Source organism: Oryx dammah, unplaced genomic scaffold, assembly GCF_014754425.2.
Source record: "Oryx dammah isolate SB20612 unplaced genomic scaffold, SCBI_Odam_1.1 HiC_scaffold_17, whole genome shotgun sequence".
Classification (NCBI taxonomy): domain Eukaryota; kingdom Metazoa; phylum Chordata; class Mammalia; order Artiodactyla; family Bovidae; genus Oryx; species Oryx dammah.
The window spans coordinates 51,055,872-51,078,251 of record NW_024070201.1 but is presented as its reverse complement, the minus strand read 5'-3'; the positions used below and the strand labels follow the sequence as shown (position 1 = coordinate 51,078,251).

The following is a 22,380-nucleotide window of genomic DNA, read 5'->3' as shown; positions in this document are numbered from 1 at the left end:
CTCCATTCATGCTCTTTCAGGAAGCCTTCCCTCATTCCTCATGCGGAGGTAGGTACTATGCTTATATGTTCCCATAGCAACCCTCTGTCCCTTAGACACCACTATCACTTAGCACATGTATCCATTTATTCAACAAATATTTTCTGACCACTAGAGACAAGCCAGGGCTTCCCTGGTGGCTCAGATGGTAAAGAATTCGCCTGCAATGTGGGAGACATGGGTTCAATCCCTAGGTTGAAAAGATCCCCTGGAGGAGGGGATGGCAAGCCACTGCAGTATTCTTGCCTGGAGAATCCCCATAGACAGAGGAGCCTGGCAGGCTACAGTCCAACCCATGGGTTCACAAAGAGTCAGACACCACTGAGTGACTAAGCTCAAGTGATAAGCCAGACCAGGGTTAGCAATGGGGATATAATAGTAAATAACACAGCCACAGTTTCTGCTTGCTGAAACTTGCAATCTATTGGAAAAGGCATATATATAACAAGTAATTATAAGAAGATGCATAATTTGAGGGAGGAAAATAGAGTACTATAGGACTGTAAAAAGAAGGACTAATGCTATCAATCAGCATCATCATTATCACCACTACCAACTACTCATGGGCTCCATGTTTCAGACACTGTGCTAAGTACTTAAAACTTTCTTTTTTAACTTAATCCTCACAAAACATTTAAATAACATAGCTATTTAAAGGCAAGAAAATTGCAGCTTGGAAAAGTTAAGTAACTTACCCAAGGACATACACTAGTAAGCAAAGAATTGAATCGTTAACTTGGGTCTGCCTAATTCCAAAACATTTCTCCTAATCTCTGCCTTTCCATTTAAGGATGGTGTGCAGAGCCTGCCAGTTTTCTCAATATTCTCTCTTTTTCCATTAATCGTGGAACTGCTGAATTTTTCCTGGGTGTCATAATAGAAATTGACTGTCATGACTATTCATAATAAAAATTACATTTCCCAACCAATCCTGCAGCTGGGTATGGTTCCATGACTGAGTTCTGGCCAGTGGGATATTAGCTCATGCACGTGCTTCCCCTTCCCCTGCCTACAGGCTGGAATGTGGACTTGCAGGCTGAAGTGGGAGCAGCCATCTCAGACTACAAGATGAAAGCAGTAGAATACGTTTGCAAAACAGAAAGCTGGAATATCTACCTATACTTTATATGACAGAAAAACGAACTCTATCTTATTTAAGCCCCTTGATTAAGTGAATTTCTATTATGACAGCCAAATCATTATCTCAACAAGAAGGTATTATGTCTCATTCATTTCTCTATTCCTAGAGTCCAGCAACACCCCACTCCAGTACTCTTGCCTGGAAAATCCCATGGACAGAGGAGCCTGGTAGGCTGTGGTCCATGGGGTCACTAAGAGTCGGACATGACTGAGCAACCTCACTTTCACTTTTCACTTTCATGCATTGGAGAAGGAAATGGCAACCCACTCCAGTGTTCTTGCCTGGAGAATCCCAGGGATGGGGGAGCCTGGTGAGCTGCCGTCTATGGGGTTGCACAGAGTCGGACATGACTGAAGTGACTTAGCAGCAGCAGCAGAGTCCAACAACATTAAATGCTGAGTTGAACTTAATTAAATTCTGGTTCTAGTTGGATATTTACTGGCAGAATATATATATTATCAGAGAGAAATCACTTATCCTCCTCAGTTTCCTTTTCCGTCCTGTCTACCTCACAGGATAGTTGGTGAATCGAAAAGCATGGTTTTCAAATTTGTTGGTTACAAAGGGCCTAAAAAAAAACAACCCATGTTTCCCTTTGTGAAGCACATGAAATACTCATCAATGTGCTTTCATCATATAAAACAAGAATGACTTAACTAGCAGAAAATATGGTTATATTATATAAATGGAGTTGTCTGCATTTCAAAAAATATGAAACCATATGAGTTTCTCTGATAACATTTATTTTCATCAAATAAAACTGATGGGAGGAAAAACCTGAAATTTAGAAAACTCTATCCATTAGCTTAATATTTTCTAAAATATGGCAGATTACCATTATTAAACTTGAAGAAGGGTTCCACTCTAGCATCACCAGTGTTCCAAGGGCCTATGGTTTGACAGGCAATGAGATAATGGATGTGAAAGCACTTTGAAAATGGAAAGAGATCATTACTTTTATTCACATCAAATATGAATCTCTCTAAAACTCTGACACTATTGTAATTTAACAGAATAGGCAAGGCAGAATGAGAGCCCATTGGGCTGGAGAACAGGGCGCTCTAATGGCGCAAACTAAAAGTCAGGTCTTCACAGAAATCACTCTGTACCTGGAAAAGCTCTGGGAAACTCTAAAATAGTTTTTACAGCCCCAGTGTTTCCTGCTACCCCAAGCAACTGGATACTCCTAAATGAGTGTCAGTTCACTTTATGTACTCAGTGCAAGAATACAGATTGTATTTAATAAATGTTTGTTGAGTAATTAGCCTTCAACTAAAATAAATTAATTTTAAAATAAATAAATAAATGCTTGTTGAGCTGAACTCTGTAAGACCTCCACTGGCCCCTTCAGGGAGAACTGCTCCTTTAGCTTAGCTCCACTGATATTTAGTTCATTCCTCTAGTAAAGCATTCCCCACATGTATTTTAGTTACATTTTTGAGCACTATCCTTCCCAGCCCACTTTATAGTTTTTGTAAGAAGAGACTGTGCCCCACTCACCACAGCATCATCTGTGCAAAGCGCTGTGCCTGGCACATAGCAGATGCTCAATGCCGGTTGTTCTTTTCAGTGAGTTACAAGAGGCAGACTTGAGGGAAAACATGGATGCCAGTTTAAAACAGCTCTCTGTAAGCCAGTCCTAAAATCCATGTCTAGCCCTACAGTCACTAGGCCAGCAAAACCAATCTTTCTGTTTCAAGGAAGCTAGGACTGTCACCATAAAGTGGTTTTGATCTGCTGATTTTTCTGGGAATGATGCCACAGTCTCCTCACAGACTTGTGGCTGTAAGCGCTGATCAATCTATGAGTGCTACAACAAAATAAGTAGGTGTCAGAAATGACAAACACCTCCGTTATGTCAAGAGTCAAAACAGTATGAAGTTTCCAAGAGAAAAGACATCTTGATTTCCTAGGGGCCATTCTACAAAGAGCAAGTAAATTGTCTGAGTTCAAAAATCTTACTCTCTTGCCCCAGAGCCTGAAAAATAGAACGCGTAACAGCTAAAACTGACAGCCATTTATGCTGCCTCTATTTCATCCTCCCACATCTTCCTCTTGGCATTGCTTTTATTCTTCGGCTGCTATTACCCTAGGATTGGAGTTTGAACAACAGCTGAGGGCAAGTAAGTGGTCTTGGGAGATATGACCTAGCACTATACAAATGTGAAGGACTACATTCTTTTTATTTTTATCAAATAAAAATCACTGTAAACAATCTGAAGCTTTTTAAATTTTAACAGAATGATGCAGGGCCCTTGAAGGAATAATGAGATCTACACACTGAGACACAGTGCTACGCCTGGAGATATGCTTTGAAGTATGGTCCCTCACTGCCACAAGTCAAGGTGGGTCTCACATGATGAGAGCGAAAAAAAGGAAGATATGCATGTACAAGGACACAGAGGCATGAGACGGCATGGACGTATGAGAAGATGCACCTGGAGCACAGGTGAAAAACGGGAAATCACTGAGAAGGAGGCTGGGTCTGCGCCAAGAGACCTGGAATCCCATGACTTGCTATCATCTTCATGCTGCCACCCAGGGGGAAGCTTCATTTTCACCTCTGCTGGCACTAACTCCTCAGAGAGGTATCAAGGACAGGATGAAGGGATGGGAACGAACCTAGAGTTATAAACCAGGCCATGCAAGAGAGAGATAAAACCAGTATTGAAAAGGAAAGCTGAGTGAAGGAGATGTGCCTTTCCCTTCCCAAAGTTCAGGAGTCATAAGACTGAGTATGGGACCTTTGGAAGGAGGAATGAAGAGATTAGCAGAAAAGGGACAAGAGCTAGCCACTTTGTACATGAGAATTAACTCTTGTCTCAGGGCTGTAGGGTTCAAGAGAGTAGAAGAGTCAGCCTGAGTCAGAGAAGAAAAAATGGAAATCTGTCTGTTTATTATTTTTTATAGGTTCTTACTTTAGAGAAAGAAAGGAGGCCAAAGATGCCTTCTAGCTTTTCCAGTCCAATTTACCAAGGGTACAAGAGACAGGGACTTGGGACAGGGCCTCTGAGAGCTAGCAGATGAAAGTCTTCATTGTGCTGTCCCAAGCGTAAAGTAAGGAGTCTAAAGCAGCCTCCACCACTATCCAGCACTATTGTGCCAGCCACCCTGGAACATGAATAGTATCTGGAGAAAAGCCTACAGCCCTAACAAAAGGGAGCATCACTCCTTTCAAGCAAGCAAGGTCAGCTGGAGACAGCTGCTTACAGAGAGTGGGCCATGTTTGCCAGTTCTGATTTACAAAACCTCGGGGCAGCTCCAATAACCACATTTAGGTTCAGCTCAATCAATGTTTATTGTCCTCTACTTGATGCCAGGCCCTGGGCTGGACACTGAGGACACAGAAGAAACATGAGACAAGGCCTCTGCCCTAAGGATGCACGTCGTTTAGGCGTAGAAAGTCATCAAAGCAGGATTAAAATAGAGCAGCACGTCCTACAGCAGAGGAAGCACAAGGAGCCCCTTGTTCATGGAGGAGAAGTGACCCGGTGCAGGCAATGGGAGGCTCCTCAAAGACGGAGATTTGTTTTCCCCCTCCTCATCCGATATTCCTCAATGGGATTTAAAGGCTCAGGATGTATTAACCAAGAAGGAAAGTCTTGCAAGTAGACAGAACAGCATGTGAGAGGTTTCGAAACAGTATGATGATCCATGAGTTGGGAGAGAAGCTGGAGGGAAAGATGGGACAGATGGCATTAGACATATCATTAAGCTTCCTTTTCTAAAAAGCCAAGGAGTGGGTCAGAGCATGGTATACACAGAAAATTATCTATGAGAGAGGATCCCAAGAAATTTAAAAAAGCAAAAAACTCACACCCAAACAAAACTAATTTTATTTCCTGCTAATTTATGTAAGACTTTTAGAAGGAGGATATCCCAAAATAAAACAACTCCAAGAACTTACTCTAAGGCATCACAACTCAGAAAGGGTGTAAATCATTCCTTCTTCTGAATTTTAAAAGCACTTTGTATCCTCCTTTTAGCACTTGTCACTTTCTGCTTGGGAGCATAGTTATTTGTGTCTTATCTCTAGTGATTTATCAGCTCCCTGTGAGCATGAACCAGGTCTTGCTCTTTCATACTATAAAACTTTATTGCAACTCAGTCTGAATAGGCAACGTACCCCCAACAGTACCTAGCATGTAATAGATCTTGGAAAAAGATAGCATGATGGAGTTACATGATATCAGAGCTAAAAGACTCGTGAAGATATTCTAATCCAGAGTTTCTCAAACTTGTGAAGAATCTGACAAAAGCTATGGATTCTCTTCCCAGAAAAACTCATACATAGAAAACATTTTACACACATCTTCATGGCCAGCCATACCCAGAGAGGTATGGTTCGGTTCAGTTCAGTTCAGTTCAGTAGCTCAGTCATGTCCGACTCTTTGAGACCCCATGAATCACAGCACGCCAGGCCTCCCTGTCCATCACCAACTCCCAGAGTTCACTCAAACTCATGTCCATCGAGTCGGTGATGCCATCCAGCCATCTCATTCTCTGTCGTCCCCTTCTCCTCCTGCCCCCAATCCTTCCCAGCATCAGAGTCTTTTCCAATGAGTAAACTCTTTGCATGAGGTGGCCAAAGTATTGGAGTTTCAGCTTTAGCATCAGTCCTTCCAATGAATACCCAGGACTGATCTCCTTTAGCATGGACTGGTTGGCTAACTTGCCCCAAATCACAAAGCTAATAAGTAGCAGAACCAAGCCTAGAATACAAGTTTCCTGGTTCCCAATTCAGTACTCTTCTCATTACAAAGGAAAAAATTTAGTAGGGTTGTTTCCGGCTGGGAAGGAAGAAGGCCTGATACAAGCCTCAGGTGTGGCAATGTTTCTCTTAACAAAATTCCTTGATATAAGGATGATGCTCAGAAGAATGTGGCAAGTTTAGTGGCTTCTGAGGTCCAAATGCAGTGGTCCTGGACCTCTGTAAGGTGAGAAACAATGGGAGATGTGCAGAGTTTCATGGGATCATCGAACTAAGCCAAAGAACCAAAAATGACATTGAAATCTCCCCAAGAACAGCAAAATCTTCCTAACTATACTGTTTGCAGGTCAAAAAGCAACAGTTAGAGTGGAACAATGGACTGGTTCCAAATTGGGAAAAGAGTATGTCAAGGCTATATATTGTCACCCTGCTTATTTAACTTATATGCAGAGTACATCATGTGAAATCCAGGCTGGATGAAGCTGGAATCAAGATTTCTGGGAGATATATCAAAAACCTCAAATATGCAGATAACACCACTCTTATGGCAAAAAGTGAAGAGGAATTAAAGAGTGTCTTGATGAAGGTGAAAGAGGAGAGTGAAAAAGCTGTCTTTAAACTTAACATTCAGAAAACTAAGATCACAGCATTCTGTCCCAGCACTTCATGGCAAATAGATGGGGAAACAATGGAAACAGTGACAGACTTTATTTTCTTGGACTCCAAAATCACTGCAGACGGCACGTGTAATCATGAAATTAAAAGACACTTGCTCCTTGGGAAAAAAGCTATGACAAACCTAGGCTATGTATTAAAAATCAGAGACATTACTTTGCTGACAAAGGTCCATCTAGTCAAAGCTATGGTTTTTCCAGTAGTCATGTATGGATGTGAGAATTGGACCATAAAGAAGGCTGAGCATGGAAGAGTTGATGCATTTGAACTATGGTGCTAGAGAAGACTCTTGAAAGTCCCTCGGACAGCAAGCAGATCAAACCAGTCAATCCTAAAGGAAATCCACCCTGAATATTTGTTGGAAGGACAGATGCTGAAGCTGAAACTCCAATACTTTGGCCACCTGATGAGAAGAACTGACTCATTAGAAAAAACTGATGCTGGGAAAGATTGAAGGCAGAAGGAGAAGGGGATGACAGAGGACGAGATGGTTGGATGGCATCACCAACTCAACGGGCATGAGTTTGAGCATGCTCCAGGAGATGGTGAAGGATAGAGAAGCCTGGCGTGCTGCAGTTCATGGGGTCACAAAGAGTCGGACATGACTGAGCAACTAAACAACACTGTTTACAGGAAGTGATAGAATCCTGACTCAAAGACAGACTGACTTTCAAGCCAACATTGTGTCCATCCCACCACAGTCCTCTTCAAATGCACAAAAATCTAACTACCACAGAAGCAATCCTGAAGCTGGAGCCAGAACAATAGACTAAATAATCCTAGAATAACCCAGTTATCTGAGATAAGGGATTCAAGAAACACACACATCTTTTAAATCTGCTAACACACAAGCGCAAAGAATCAGTGATTTGGCTGAAAATGTTAATCTACTTCTATATGCCACAAACCATTCATTCAACTAAACTAAATGTATCATTTTCATTGTGAGGTCCATATTGAATGAAATACTAAGACAGTTATTTTCTTTAAGTGTCACAGAATAATAAAACCAAATCATTTGCTCTTCCCTGTGATAATCTCGCCTAGGGACAAGATTGGGAACTGGCAATAACATCCCCACTCTGGATCATACCCATACTACATAACTGGAGAGAATTGAGGGACGACCCCCTATCCTTTCTGGCTCCAATATAATCCAACCTATACACATCTGATCTTCTGGGTCTTTGCAAAAGCTATATACTTACTACCTTTTCCTAAAGGACCCTAGGGATTTCCCTGGCAGTCGAATGGTTAAGACTGCACTTCCACTGCAGGGGGCATGGGTCCAATCCCTGGTTGAGGAGCTAAGATCCCATGCGCCTCGGCCAAAACGGCCAAAAGAATTCTAAAAATAAATAAAAGACTACTGCCCCCTTTACCTCTTCTGGCTTAACTAGGTGCTTGTATCTGCCAATGCCATGCGTGGGCTTTGACCTGTAGTGCCGACTGGTGGTCAACAGAATGCCACCTGAAAGAGAAAAAATAAGACAAACCTGTTTCAAAATTCCTCAGGGACAGACAGATCATACATGAGGAGACAAATTCTCCACTGCAAGATGGAATATCTGAGGACAGCAAGCCTCTCATCAGTTTAAAGAACCAGAGTTATTTATTGATCCTGAGCTGACATTCAGTTTACTCCTTTTCTCTCTCCTTTTGGCCCCTGGACTACATCTAGTCCCCGCTTTGAGAAATTCTCTCCTATTAGAGCCACTGGTGTAGGGGGACAAAATACATTCTTACAGGACTCTCATTTTCTCTTGTCCCTCAATAGGCAATAATCCTTTTGAAGTTTTCCAGTGAGGGTTGTTCAGAGAGAGAGGTGGCAAAAATAACCAGCAGAAAGGACTACAAAGTTGTTAAAACTATCCAATTTGCTTTATTTGTGTTGATATATAATGATCTCCAACAGGCTTCAAATGAATAACAAAAACTAAAAACATAAGGTACAGAAAAGTGCGTAGATAAAAAATAGAATCGCAAAAAAAAAAAAAAAATGGAATCGCTATATATTGATACTCTACATTAATACTCTATATATTATATATTAATACATATTCATTGTGGTAGAGCCAGGGATGTGTCACCCAAATTCCCTTCAAAGAAGGACTTGCTGATATATACATACTCTCCTTTAATCCCCGTTATTTTAATTTTCATTTACAAATAAAGAAACTGCAGCTCAAAAAGTAGGAATTGGAGAGAATGCCAAAGTGATCAGTGGCTAGGACTCTGTGCTTCCACTGTAGTGGGCATAGGTTTGATCCCAGGTTGGCAAACTAAGATCCTGCATGCCATGCTACAGCCAGAATAAATGAATAATAAAATAATAATCAATTAATATAATACATAATAATAATATACTAAAAATATATTTTAAAAAGCAAGAATTGGCCAAGGTCATCCAGCAATTAAAAGGCAGAACTTCAATTTAAACCCAGGTCTATCTCACTAAACAGCCTGTGCTCAGATGTGTTATAACATCTGAATTTCTAGAATACAAAATCTAGCTAGACTTGATCATTCCCATATCTGATATCAGTTCCTTAATTTTACCCTTCACTGGAACCAGCTCTGTTATGTCTGTGTATCTCTCTTGCTCACTCCCCACCTTCTGGAAAAGTACTGGTCCTAGGTTCTGCCTTCTTTCCTCCTAGTTCCTGTGGTCCTGCCCTCATCTCCCCAAAACCACCACTTTGTGGGGTGCTAAATACAAAATGGTGTGGAAAAGTTTAATGACATCTAGTAAAATACTTCTTACGTTTCTCTTTTCTAAAATGTGCTTCCAAGTAGTCTGGTCTATGTCAGGCCAATCAAGAGTCATGGCTTCAACTATAGAGAACAGTATGGAGGTTCCTTCAAAAACTAAAAACAAACAAACAAAAAAAAAAACTAAAAACAGAGCTACCATATGATCCGGCAATCCGACTCCTGTGCACACATCTGGAGAAAAACATGGTTGAAAGGATACATGGACCCCAATGTTCATTGCAGCACTATTTACAATAGCCAGGACATGGAAGAAGCCTAAATTGTCCATCAAGAGAAGAACGGATAAAGAACATGTGGTACATATGTACAATGGATTACTGAGCCATAAAAAGAATGGAATAATGTCATTTGCAGCAATAGTGGACCAAAGAGATTGTCATACTGAGCGAAAGAAAGTCAGAAACAGAAAAACAAATATATATCACTTATATGTGGAATCTAAAAAAAAAGTACAAATGAACTTATCTACAAAACAGTAATAGACTTACAGACGTAGAAAAACTTATGGTTACTAGGAGGCAAGAGTGAGGAGAGGTAAACTGTCAGACTAGGATTGACATACACACACTACCATATATAATATAGATAACTAAAAAGGACCTACTATATAGCACAAGGAACTCTACTCAGTATGGGAAAAGAATCTAAAAAGGAGTGGATATATGTACATATATAACTCATTCACTTTGCTGTACATCTGAAACTAACACAACATTGTAAATCAACTATACTCCAATAAAAAGTTAAAAAAAAAAGAGTCATGGCTTCAGAAACTTTCCCTGCATTCATAATCCACAATATTTCATCAAGACAACCCTAGGACATCATGGATCCCTTCCATGATATGCATTAGCCTGCATTTACAATTACATGCCAACAACTGTACAGATACTGGGACAGTTACAAAGATGACTATAATATGCTACTTTTCCTTGAGACACTCAGTATGTACTGGCGAAGGATAATGGGAAGGCAGATAACTACCTTATGGTGTACAAAATACTTTAATGGAGATAAAAGCAAGGAACCTAGATGAAAGAACGACTAACTCTGTCTGGGGCATGAGGTGGGGGCGAGGGAGTGAAGGAGGGTACCGGGGAAGGGTTCAGAGAAGTAACAGCTGCATTCTTGAAAGAGAAGTAAGAGTTTACCATGCAAGGAAGAAGGAAGTATTTTTGGCAGAGATTTCCAAATAACTGAGGTATCTTTTGATCATGGTCCCAACAGACCCTCTGAGCCTTCGGGTTCCAGACTCTACAACTGAGGGTACCACCCGAAGAGCTAATATGCAAAACCCCTTGATGGGTACACAATCATGCTCAGACCATAGCTTTGAAAATGAATTCATCCACCAAGATTTTATTATGACTTTAATATATGACCTTCCAAAAAGTACTGAACTCCCCAAAGCATGTTTACTCATTCAAAAAATATTTATTACTACCCAACAGAGTAGCCAGCAACAATTATACCCTCTCAACCATGTGACTTGCACATACCAAGAGTTATGCAGTGTACAACCACCCAATATCCATGGAAGGCCTGGTTGGTGCTGCCCTAGATGCTGGAGCTCTAACAATGGACAAACACAAAGCCCCTGCAATACAGAACCTATGATCTGTTGGTGAGACTAATATCAATGCTGGGTGAAAAGGGCTCTCTATGATCAGAGCCATACACATGGGATAGGCATTAAGACTGGACTTGTGGTGTCAGGAAACGATTCTTAGAGCAGGAGAGTTTTAAGTAAAACCTGACAGGTGGCTGGGGAGAGGAAGAGTCAGAGAGAGAATTTCAAGGCAGAGTATGAGGAGAAAGGCGGCAAGAGACGAGCTTACAGAAACAGGCAAAACTTAGGAACAGCTTAATTATTCAGTACTTATGATATACCAGACACTGTGCAAAGAGGTGGAGATATAACAGGGGACATGACCAACAAAACTCTGCTTATGGAGCTTATAGTCTAGTAGGAGGAAGGAATAGTCACACAAAAAATATGAAATTACAAATTGTGAAGAATGATAAAAAAGAGCTATGGCAATTCAATCAGTGGGTCTATTTTAGACTGAAATATCAGGAAAGGCTTCTCTAAAATAGAATGACCTGTGAACTGAAACTAGATGTCAGAGGAAAATAATAATAGTGGTTATCCCCAGGGAGAAGTGGCTAGAAGGAGAGAGAGATTTACTGCTGACTTTATACTCTTGAATCTTAAAAAAATTTTTTGGTGTACATGCATTATCTACTCAAAAAATAAAATAATAAATTGAGACCCAAAAGACAGATATGGAGTTTATTAGGTAAAAGATAGAGTGAATGTTCCAGGCAGAGGGAATAGCATGTGCAAAGGCCTCAGTAGGTGACACAAATTGGCATATTCAAGGAACTAAAAAGGCTGTCCATGTGGTTGAAGCAAAGCAAGAGGGACTGCATGCACCAGACATTAGGGTGGGGGGTTGGAACCCACTACTTTGGGCCTTGTTAAGGGTTTGGATTTCATGCTGAACATCAAAGAAATTATATGCCTAATGTGTTTTTAAAAGATCACTTTGGTTGTTGTGGGGGGAAGGCAAGTGTGAACGGAAGTTCAAGCAAAGATTCAAGTAGTAGCCTTGGCTGAGTTGTTGTTTGTCTTCCTGTATCCATACCCCCATCTCTATTTCATCCTCTAAAGCTGACAAATGAATCATTCTAAAACACAAACTGAATCATGTTATTTTCTTTCATTAATTCAACCATTTATCCATTGCACACACACAATTTTTAAAAAGGTCTTTGCTGTATTTCAAAATGTTTGATGATTTTCCACTGTCTGAAGTTCGTAATCATTAGGCAAGCTTTTAAGAGCCTTAATTTTGTAATTTAGTTCCAACCACTTCCTGTCCTCACTCTCCATCCTCTGGGCCTTTAAAACTTTGCTTCTCAGCCACAGAGCTACACTTGGCATTCTGTATAAACCATGAAGCTCTCCTGCCTCTGTGCTGTGCCAGGCTGTCCCCCGTAACGGGACTGCACCTCTCTGGTGATATCCTTCATTGCCTCCAAGGCCAGCTTAAATGTCATCATCTCTGTGCTTCCCTAAACATACAAACGTCATCAAGAGTTTACTTAATGGTTACAGCTCTCCCATGCCTCCATTGTATAGTAAAATATTTGGTGTAAATTAAAAAACAACAACAACCCAGGTGCTAGTCACCATCTTTAAGTACATAGAAACTCAATCACCCACCGCTGGTTTTAAATAACAGAACCCAAAGTGATCTTTGAGATGATGACACTCCTTAGGTGAAAATGCCACAAATGCTTGCCTCAGCTTCTCATCTACTGCAACTCCTTGGCAAGGAGGCATTTGCAAACTCAGTTTGGGGCAATTCCTATAATTAGAGCAGCTGGTTAATTAAGAAGTTAGTTCAAACTACTGTTAAATTAACCATTTTCTCTCTTAAATGAATGGTTTTGGTCAAATTACCAGTGGTTAAACTGCTTAATTAGCCAGTTGTTTTAATTATAAAATGTACAAGTTTGAAAGCCTCTGATTTCCACTAAGTTCAACTGAATATTTCCCCCCTGCTTGGGTCATTAGGCTGGTTTCCTGCTGTCATATCAACACTGCAGCCTCCTGAGAGAAAAGGCAACTCTTTTCACTGAAGAAGACACAAAACCCCAGGACTTCAAAAGGAGGCTTTGAAAATCTTTCAATTGGTACAATTATAGAACGTAATCATGTATTGAGTTTTCCTGCAACATGTCCCTTCCCTTTATATATGCCAGCGTCAACTGTCCTTCAATGTCCTTGTTTACTAAACTGGGAACTAAACTCATCAATCCAGGATAAGGATAAACAACTTCTTTTTAATTATTTCTCCTTCAAGATTGGAACAAGCATTTAGAGCAGGGCTATGCAGGAGAGAAAGTGGGGGAAACTGGGGTAACCCCAGCCAAGAATCTAATTACAGGATATTTTTTCCATTCAATAGACCACAAGTCCCTGAAGGGCAGATACAACCCCCAGCACCTGGCAAATAGTGTGTGTTCAGTCAGTGTTGGGGTGCTTTTGTTTGCTTGTTTTGAAATTCTAGAGATATTTTAACAAGGCAATCTGCAACGGTTTGACTCTGGCAGCTACCCACTTTTTTCAAAATCTCCTTTCAAACTTCTTTCAGTTTTTCTAATTACACTGAACTACTTGGACTTGAATGTACCATGCTTTGCTGACTCCACCTTTTTGCTCATGCTATAATAAGAGGAGTCTGAGTTCCCCTCATTTAACCTCCTTATATATTTACCTCTCCGTGTACATTTGAATCAGTTTAAAAAAAAAAGAAAGAAAGAAAGAAAGATGGTCACTACAATCAGGCTTTTCCCTTAGAGAGAGCAGCTGGGATGGTAGCCAGGACCCACAAAGTATGATGGGTAAAGGTAGGAAAAGGACACTGCTTCCTCCTCATTTTTTCTGAACATCTTATAATTCAATTTTAAAATATCTGACTTTATAGAAATGTCAAAGACCCATGAAAAATGCCAACAAAGCTGTGTCCTTTCAAAGAGAATTACCTTGGCATGCAAGGTAAGTTACCCTGGACCTGGGAGCCTTCTAGGCACTGAGATTCCACAATTGAAATGGGCAAAGGAAAAGATCAATGGCCTTGAAAATAATGTTTGTAAATATGCTCAACCAACTAGTAATCAAAGACATGCAAATTACAAATAAAAGGGATGGCATTTTAAAACTGATTAATATCAGTAAATGTAAAAAAATAACACTCAATATTGATAAGTATATAAACAGGGATTCTAAAATACAAAAAACCCCTACAAAATGGTGCAATCTTTCTGAAGAGCAATTTGGTAATACACATCAATAGCTGTAAAAACATGCATTTTCAAGGACTTCCCTGGCAGTCTAGTAGTTAAGACTCCAAGCTTCCAATGCAAGGGGCTCAGATTGGATCCTTGGTTGTGGGGAAATTAAGATTCCAAGTGCAACCAAAAAAAAAAAAACCAAACCTAAAAATGTGCACTTCCTTTGGCCCACCAATTAGACTTTTAGAAATATATATCCTATGTAAATAATCACACAAGGGCACAAATACTCATGTGCAAGCATGTTTATCACAGAACTGTTTACATTTCAAAATTTTGGAGACAACTTAAAATTTCTCCAAATAGAAAGCTAAGTAACTGCTATTGTCCATCTTTCTTTTCAAAAGGATCTTTTTTTCAACTGGACTTTTTTCAATAGCATTTAACATGCCCCCATTTGAATAAAACAAAAAGTTACCTCAGAATTAGGTAGCCATCAGATACTAAAATACATTACAAAACTATAGTAACCAATAGTATTAAAACAACTTGGTACTGCTATCAAATATACAGATAGATCTATGAAACAACACAAAGTTAAAATACAGTAGGTTCTACATCTATATGAAAACTTAGTATATGATAAGGTAACATCCTCAAATGTATGGGGAAAATGTTGGATGTTTCAATAAATGTTAAAATAACTGGCTGCCCATTTGCAGGGGAGAAAACTGCATCCACACCCATTTCTAATTCCAGATGGACCACATGTTAAAAAAAAACAAAAACAGAAGATAAATGAAGGATTTTTAAAAATAATCTTGAGGAAGGGAGTAGAGATCTTTCTAAGCATGAAGCAAAATCTAGAAATCAAAGATTAATGAACTGAGCTACACAAAATTTTAAACTTCAATTCAGCAAAAAGGAAAAAAACAAAAGTCAAGGGATAAATGACTAGAAATAACACAAAGCATTTATGAGAGGAAAATGCTTATTTCCTTACTATAGGAAAACTATATAAAAGTTCTTACAAATAAATGAAAAAGCATGCAATTCAAAACAAAAATGGGCAAAAAATATAAACAGGCAGTTCACAAGAAAAGAAATACAAATGGCCAAAAAAAAAAAGAAAAGATGACAAACTTTCTTAAGAAATGCAAATTAAAATCAGACATAATTTTCACCAGCAAAAAAGTAAGATGTTTTGTAAAACCCAGTTTGGAGCAAGAAAATAGAAATGTAAATTAATACAACTTCCCTGAAGGGCAATCTGACAATACTTACCAAAATTTTCAACTCACAACTCATTGACTCAGCAATTTCAATTCCAGGAATTTATCTTACAAATGTACAGGAACAACTTTATAAAGATGTATAAAAATGGTTGCTGCGGCATTTTTGAAATAACAAAACCTGAAAACAACCTAATTATCCAGCATTAAGATATAGTAATATACATATATAACATATACGTTCATATACCACAAAACCTTCCTGAAAAATATACAAGAAACTGCCATCAACGCATACCACTGAGGAGTAAGACCTGGAAACAGGAGTAAAACCTGGAAACAAAAGCTTTCATTATATACCCTTTAGTACAATTTCTATTTATTTTTAACATCTGCATGCTTTTATAATTTTCAACAGTTGATAATTTTAATTTATTTTAAAAACCTTCCTCAGAACACACATCAGTTCAAAATGAACTTATTATCTGGTTATGGGATAAGGGATGAGTCCAAGACTAGGGGACACAAAGGTCTTGAACATAATCCTTATTTTTTAATATACAAGAAAAAATAAAACAATGAAAGTCTAACAAAATGTGCAGTGCTTAGTCACTTAGTCATATCTGACTCTTTGCGACCCCGTGGACTGTAGCCTGCCAGGCTCCTCTGTCCATGGGGATTCTCCAGACAAGAACACTGGAGTGGGTTGCCATGCCCTATTCCAAGGGATCTTCCCAACCTAGAGATCGAACCCAGGTCTCCAGCATTGAAGCCAGATTCTTTATCATCTGAGCCACCGGGGAAGCCCACAAACAAAATGTGAATAACTGCTAAATCTGGGCTCACTGACATATTATCGTTTCACTTTTCTATAATTTTTTATATCTTTCAGAATTAAGTGTCATTAAGAGAAACATAACCATTAAAAATACTCTTTCCAGACCTCCCTTTTGGGCAGTGTATAAGAATTCACACGTGGATGCAGGAGACATGGGTGCTATCCCTGGTCCAGGAAGATTCCACATACTGTGGAGCAACTAAGCCCCCGCAATACAACTACTCAGCCCCACTCTAGAGCCCTCAAGCTGCAACTACTAATCCCGCAGGCTGCAACTACTAGAGCCCAAGCACCTAGAGCCTGTACTCCACAACAAGGAAGTCACTGCAACGAGAAGCCTGTGCACCACAACAAAGAGTAGCCCCTACTCGCTGAAACATGAGAAAGCCCACACAAAGCAACAAAGACCCAGTGCAGCCAAAAATAAACAAACAAATATATATAAAATTATTATTTTTTCATCTTTCCTTAACCCCACATCCCTCTCCAGCTCCTGCCAGTTCTCTCTCCTTCCATTCAAAAACAAACTTCTTGAATATATTGTCTGTAACAGCTTTCTCTAACTCCTGAATTCCCATTCACTTGTCGACGCAGTTCATTTTCACAACTGACCTCACCACACCTACACAGATACTACTCTCCCTACGGTCACTTCTATGTTGTTAAAACCAAGGGATATTAATTAGTCTATATCTTTTGCAAGCCCCTCTCAGCAGCACACAGATGAAACTGGTTAACTACCCTCTCCTTCTTAAAGCACTATCATTTTGGTTGCCATGATACTATACCATCCTGGTTTTCTCCTATCATGCTGGCCTCCCTTTTCAAGCTCATTAGCCATGTCTTTCACCCTCTACCCAATTGTTTAATGTTGGAGTTCCTCAGGGCCTGATCCTTGGGCCTCTTCTCTACTTGTGTTCCCTGGATAGTCTAATTCATTCTCAAGAAATATCAACGGTATGATGACTTTCAAATTCAGTTTCAAAGCAGACCTATATTTTGAGCTCAAGATCAGTGTCTCCAGTGGACTACTTAGTATATTTTCCTCATAAGCACTCCAACTTAACATATTCAAACACCAGACTCGGATTCTTACCCTACAAATTGTTCCATTTAAGGCAGTATATTCAAAACAAGTATGTAGAATATTTATTTATTATAGTGGAAACATATTCACCATAGATTAAGTAGAGGAAAAAAGCAGATTATGAAGCATTATATATAATTTGTTCCCATTACTGCAAGACAAAAAAATACATGTATACACACAGAGATAGAGACAGAAAGAGAAAGAGAAAAGGCTAGAAAAAGATATACCTAGGCTAGAAAAGATCTACCTATGTTAAGCAATAATTTCTGGAGGATAGGCTAGGATTACAAGTGATTTTTATTTTCTTCATTTCCTTCAGTTTCTTCGTGTGTGTGTGTGTGTGTGTGTGTAGTATTTATTTTCCATATTCTTTAAAATGCATGCTTTTCACTTTTATGATCAGATTGTCTTAGCTCTTTTTTCCTTCCTGATAGGATGTAATATAAAATTCAGAGCATCAATTATTAAGTTTTCTTGCTAAAACTATTTAATTTAAATCTAGTAAGAACTTTAGATCTAACTTCCAGTTTGCAGGAAGGGGACAGAAGAACATGTCATAAAATACCACAAGAAAATAATCAGACAAATTAAAAAGCAAGGACATTCTATAAGTCAAACAGTCTAGCCTAATCAAAAAGCATCTGCTGCAGAAATAAAATAGTGAAAGAACTGTTCTATATTAAAGGTGACATTATAGCAAAATGCAAAGCATGACCCTTCTTTGGGCTCTTGGTTATAAACAATCTCATAAAAGACTTCTGGGGGACACCCAAGGAAGTAGATAGAGTATTAGATGACACTGAGGCATTATTATTAATTTTCTTCAAGGAGATAATGCTATTGTGGTTCTCTAATAGAATGGTAAGAATATCCTTGTTTCTAGAAATGCATGCTTAAGTATTAGGAGTGAAGCATCATAACATCTGATCAAGAAAGCTGAACCTGACAAAATGTTAACAACAGTTGAATTTAAGTGATGGCTCTAGAAGTGTTCATTATATTATTCTTGGGGGAAAAAATTATTTCTTACAACACTGTAAGTTTTCTAATGGCAAGGACCATATCATCTTAATTTTGTACCCCCAGCACCTAAAATGCAGCCTAGTCCAATAAATATCTGTTGAGAGAATGAATAAATAAAAAGAAGCACATATTTTGAGAGGTTGGGCTTTAGGTCTGGTGGAAGTGGTGATTCTCTACACATTCCTGCCATTGTCCGAAATAATTAAGAGATATAAAACTTAGGTCATACATGGCACATAAAAAGCACTCGGTAAATGCTAGTTCCATTCCTTACTCCCATTCTTTTATTTCTGATACGTTTTTTTTGGCCACACCATGTGGCTTGTAGGATCTAATAAAGTTTCCCAAGTAGGTATCAAAACCATGCTCCCTACAGTCGAAGTGAAGATTCCTAACCACTGGACCACCAGGGAATTCCCTGTTTCTGATACTCTTTAGCCATATAACAGATGTCATTATCTAATGGCTGCTTTGAAATCTGTCACATTATAAAGTAAAAATGGCAAGTAATAGGATTGAAACATTGAAATTCATTGAGTTAACCAGATTGAATGGATTTATTTTGGATAAAATCGTGTAGAAAAAGCCTTAGCCTGGTAGATAATGGACATGAAAGACAGGTCTGGAATAGTAGCAATAATAATAATAACAATAGTTAACATTTTTGAGCACTTTATATGTTTTACCTCACTGAATCTCCAAATAATTCACTGTAGTTTGTACTATAAATTCTCCTCATTTTTTAAAGTGAGAAAACCAAGTCATAGAGAGGTAGTTAAAGATCAGAGAACAGTATGTGTTAGAGCTGGAATCTAAACCTACTACAGAACTCTTGCTCTTAACCCACAATTTATGTTCTTGCCCATTGTCCAATTCCATGTGAGGGGTAGGACTTGGTCCCAGCCAATCTTCCCGGAGACATATTTGGCAACTTTCCAGACAAAACTATACTAGTGCTAGAGGGTCACTTAAATCAACTAGACCACATCAGGAAATAACTGCTTACCTGCAGAACAGATGGGATTCTCTCCTGAAGTTCTGAACCTAAAAAGAGGGAGAAAGCATGTTCAGTACAGTTAGATATGCACATTTTATTTGCACAGCTACCAAAACTTGTATGCTCCTCATTATAGATGTCAATACTACACTTTTCCTTATTCTATCCTTCTCTTCTTTCCATAAATATTATTAAGTACTTACTATGGGGCAGACAATGTGTTAGGTCTTGAAGATGCAAAAGTAAGTAAAATATCTCTATCTATGATCTAGTTGGAAGAGAGATGTGTAAACAGATATGAGCCACAATCTAGTCCTGGTACAGAACAAAAACATATACAAAATTTAGTGGAATACACAGGGAAGTGTGATGATTTCTAAAAGGGGATGAAACTACTGGAGCTGAGTTTTTAAAAACAAAGAACTATTCTCAATTGTTTAGCCTTACAGAAAAAGCATTCTAGGCAGAGATATGAAAGTAGTATATCTGGGGAACAGCAAGCAGGTGGGTGTGAGTGGCATTTCAGCAGCAGGGAAGGGGGCAGGGCAAAGAGGCAACCAGGGACCAGGTTACACCAGGTTATGAAGACCTCATAACCTGCAGTGAGGAGTTCGGTCTTTGCTCTGTGAAGGCAGTGGGAAGCTCCTGGTAGAGTTTAATCACAAAAGTGATGTGATCAGGTTTGTTTTGGAAAGTTAACTCTGGTGAGTAATGAATGGGAAGAAGTGAAACTGAGACAAGAGAAACTACCAGTAAAGTGGTTCTTACAATAGCCTTGTGTTATTAGAACATATTTCAAAAGTAAGGCTGATGGGATTTGTCCAGGAACTAGATGTAGAGTAAGAGATACAACAGTATCAAGCATGACTCCAAAGATTCTGTCCTGTGCAACTAGATAATTGGAGTTGTCATTTACCAAGAATGGGGAAGGAGCAAGATAGCAGGGGAGTTAATGCTTGAGATGCTTAAGAAACATGTAAGGGGAGATGATGAAAGAAGAATGTGTATGAACATTCTAGTGGGATGCAAATATTAGCTATACTTAATTACTGTTATTAATATCCTTACCTCAAGAGGGAAAAGGCTTGCTTAAAAATGGTGTCATTCTTCAGACACAGCACCTATAGCAAAACAGCCACATTAGACCAACCATAAGCATTCACAGACCTCCAAGTACCTCTTCTCCAAGAGGCTAGAAACCCACAGCACACAAACCAAAACAAAACCCAAGTCTCTTGTCTAGCAAAGAAGCTTCTCTACAGTTAATACCAAACATGCAGGCAAACCAAGGCCATGTTCTTTCCTATTTCACCCACCACAGAAAATGCTGGAAAAATAGAAGCCCTCCTTTTTGGGGCTGCTTTTTTTAATTCACCCTATTTCCCCTTTCTAATTTGATTTATATTTTCTAATATCAACAACCATTATGCATATGTCAAGCACAGGCACAATGCAAAGGACTTTGAATTCTAATTCTCAAAACACTGCAAGGCAATTCTACAGGTGAAGCAACTAAGGCCCACAAAAGTTATATTCCAAGAAATTACAGCTAACAAGTGGCTAAAACGACTGCTTTACTCCAAAGTCTATGTCTCTATTACAGAATACTATCTCTTTTACTAGTAACAACTATACCAATATGAACAAAATAATTATAATGAGGTAGTTGCAGTGGCAGCTTCCCTTACCAATCTTACCCCTGATAACCCAGTTATTTCCATCTCACTCTGCCCTGCTGGCACTCACTCAAAAGATCACTGGTACAGCTTTACTAAGGTAGTCCTTAACATAGAGGAGGTCTTTTTATAAAGTAACTAGATAGTAAGAAATAAATGGCCTTAAGGTTCCATAACATAAAGAGAAAATCCTGTCCACTATGATAACAGTTTCAATTCCTTCAACATGTATGTGTTAAGTCTATTATGTGTAAAACCCTTCAGAAACAAAGGAAAGTCTGAGAAACTGTCATAGACAAGAAGAGTCTAAGCAGACATGACTAAATGTAATATACTAGGTAGGATCCTAGAACAGAAAAAGGACCCTAGATTTTTTTTAAAATGAAAGAAATATTAGTGAAACATGGACTTGATAATAATATATCAATATCAGTTCATTAATTATAAAAAGTATACCATACAAATATAATAGGGAAAATCGGATATGGTGTATATCCAGTATTGTCTTTGCAACTTTTCTGTAATTCTAAAACTATTCTAAAGTTTTGTTTTGCTTTTTTGGCTGTGAGGCATGGCACGTGGGATCTTAGTTTCCCCACCAGGGATCGAACCCCTGCCCCCTGCAGTGGAAGCACAGAATCCTAACCACTGGACCACCAGCAAAGTCCTCTACAGTTTATTTTTTATTTTATTTATTTATTTATTTATTTTAATATTTATTTTTACTTTATTTTACTTTACAATACTGTATTGGTTTTGCCATACATTGACATGAATCCACCACGGGTGTACATGAGTTCCCAAACATGAACCCCCCTCCCATAAAGTTTATTTTTTAAAAGCCTAATAGGTGCCAACTATTGTGGCACTATGAAAGGGACTAGAAGAACAAAATGTAACAATATGAATGACCTTGGAACCATTATGCTAAATAAAAGAAGACAGTCACAAAGGACCAGTATTGTATGACTCCATTTATATGAAATATCCAGAATAGCAAATCTATAGAAAAAGAAAGACTAGTGGCTGCCTTGGGTTGGAGGGTCTGGGAAGCTAGGGATGACAATTAAGGGATATGGGACATCTTTGGGACTTCTTTCTGGGGTGATAAAAACGTTCTAAAATTGCTAGTAGTGACGATTACACAACCCTGAATATATTAAAAGTCATTGAATCGTACACTTTAAATGGGCCAATTGTATGGTATATGACATATCTCAATAAAGCCTTTTTAAAAATGTAAGCACGACCCCCATTTTATAGGAGTTTGAATGGCTGGAGATATGAACATACATTTGTATTAAACAGCTAAGTAATACCACAGCATCATATGATTAAGTCAAAATAGGTGGCACAAATAACTGATACCTCTAGCAGGAA

General features: G+C 38.8%; 1 protein-coding gene across 1 annotated transcript in view; it reads right to left on the bottom strand.

The window, feature by feature from the left end:
- Positions 1 to 22,380, bottom strand: part of MRPL48 (mitochondrial ribosomal protein L48) — a 51,090-nt gene that overhangs the window by 20,751 nt on the left and 7,959 nt on the right. The window contains exons 2-4 of the mRNA XM_040258879.1: positions 20,393 to 20,445; positions 19,334 to 19,371; positions 7,949 to 8,037 (exon numbers count right to left, since the gene is read on the bottom strand). Coding sequence (XP_040114813.1) covers positions 7,949 to 8,037; positions 19,334 to 19,371; positions 20,393 to 20,445 — 180 coding nt within the window. The remainder of the gene's footprint in view (positions 1 to 7,948; positions 8,038 to 19,333; positions 19,372 to 20,392; positions 20,446 to 22,380) is intronic.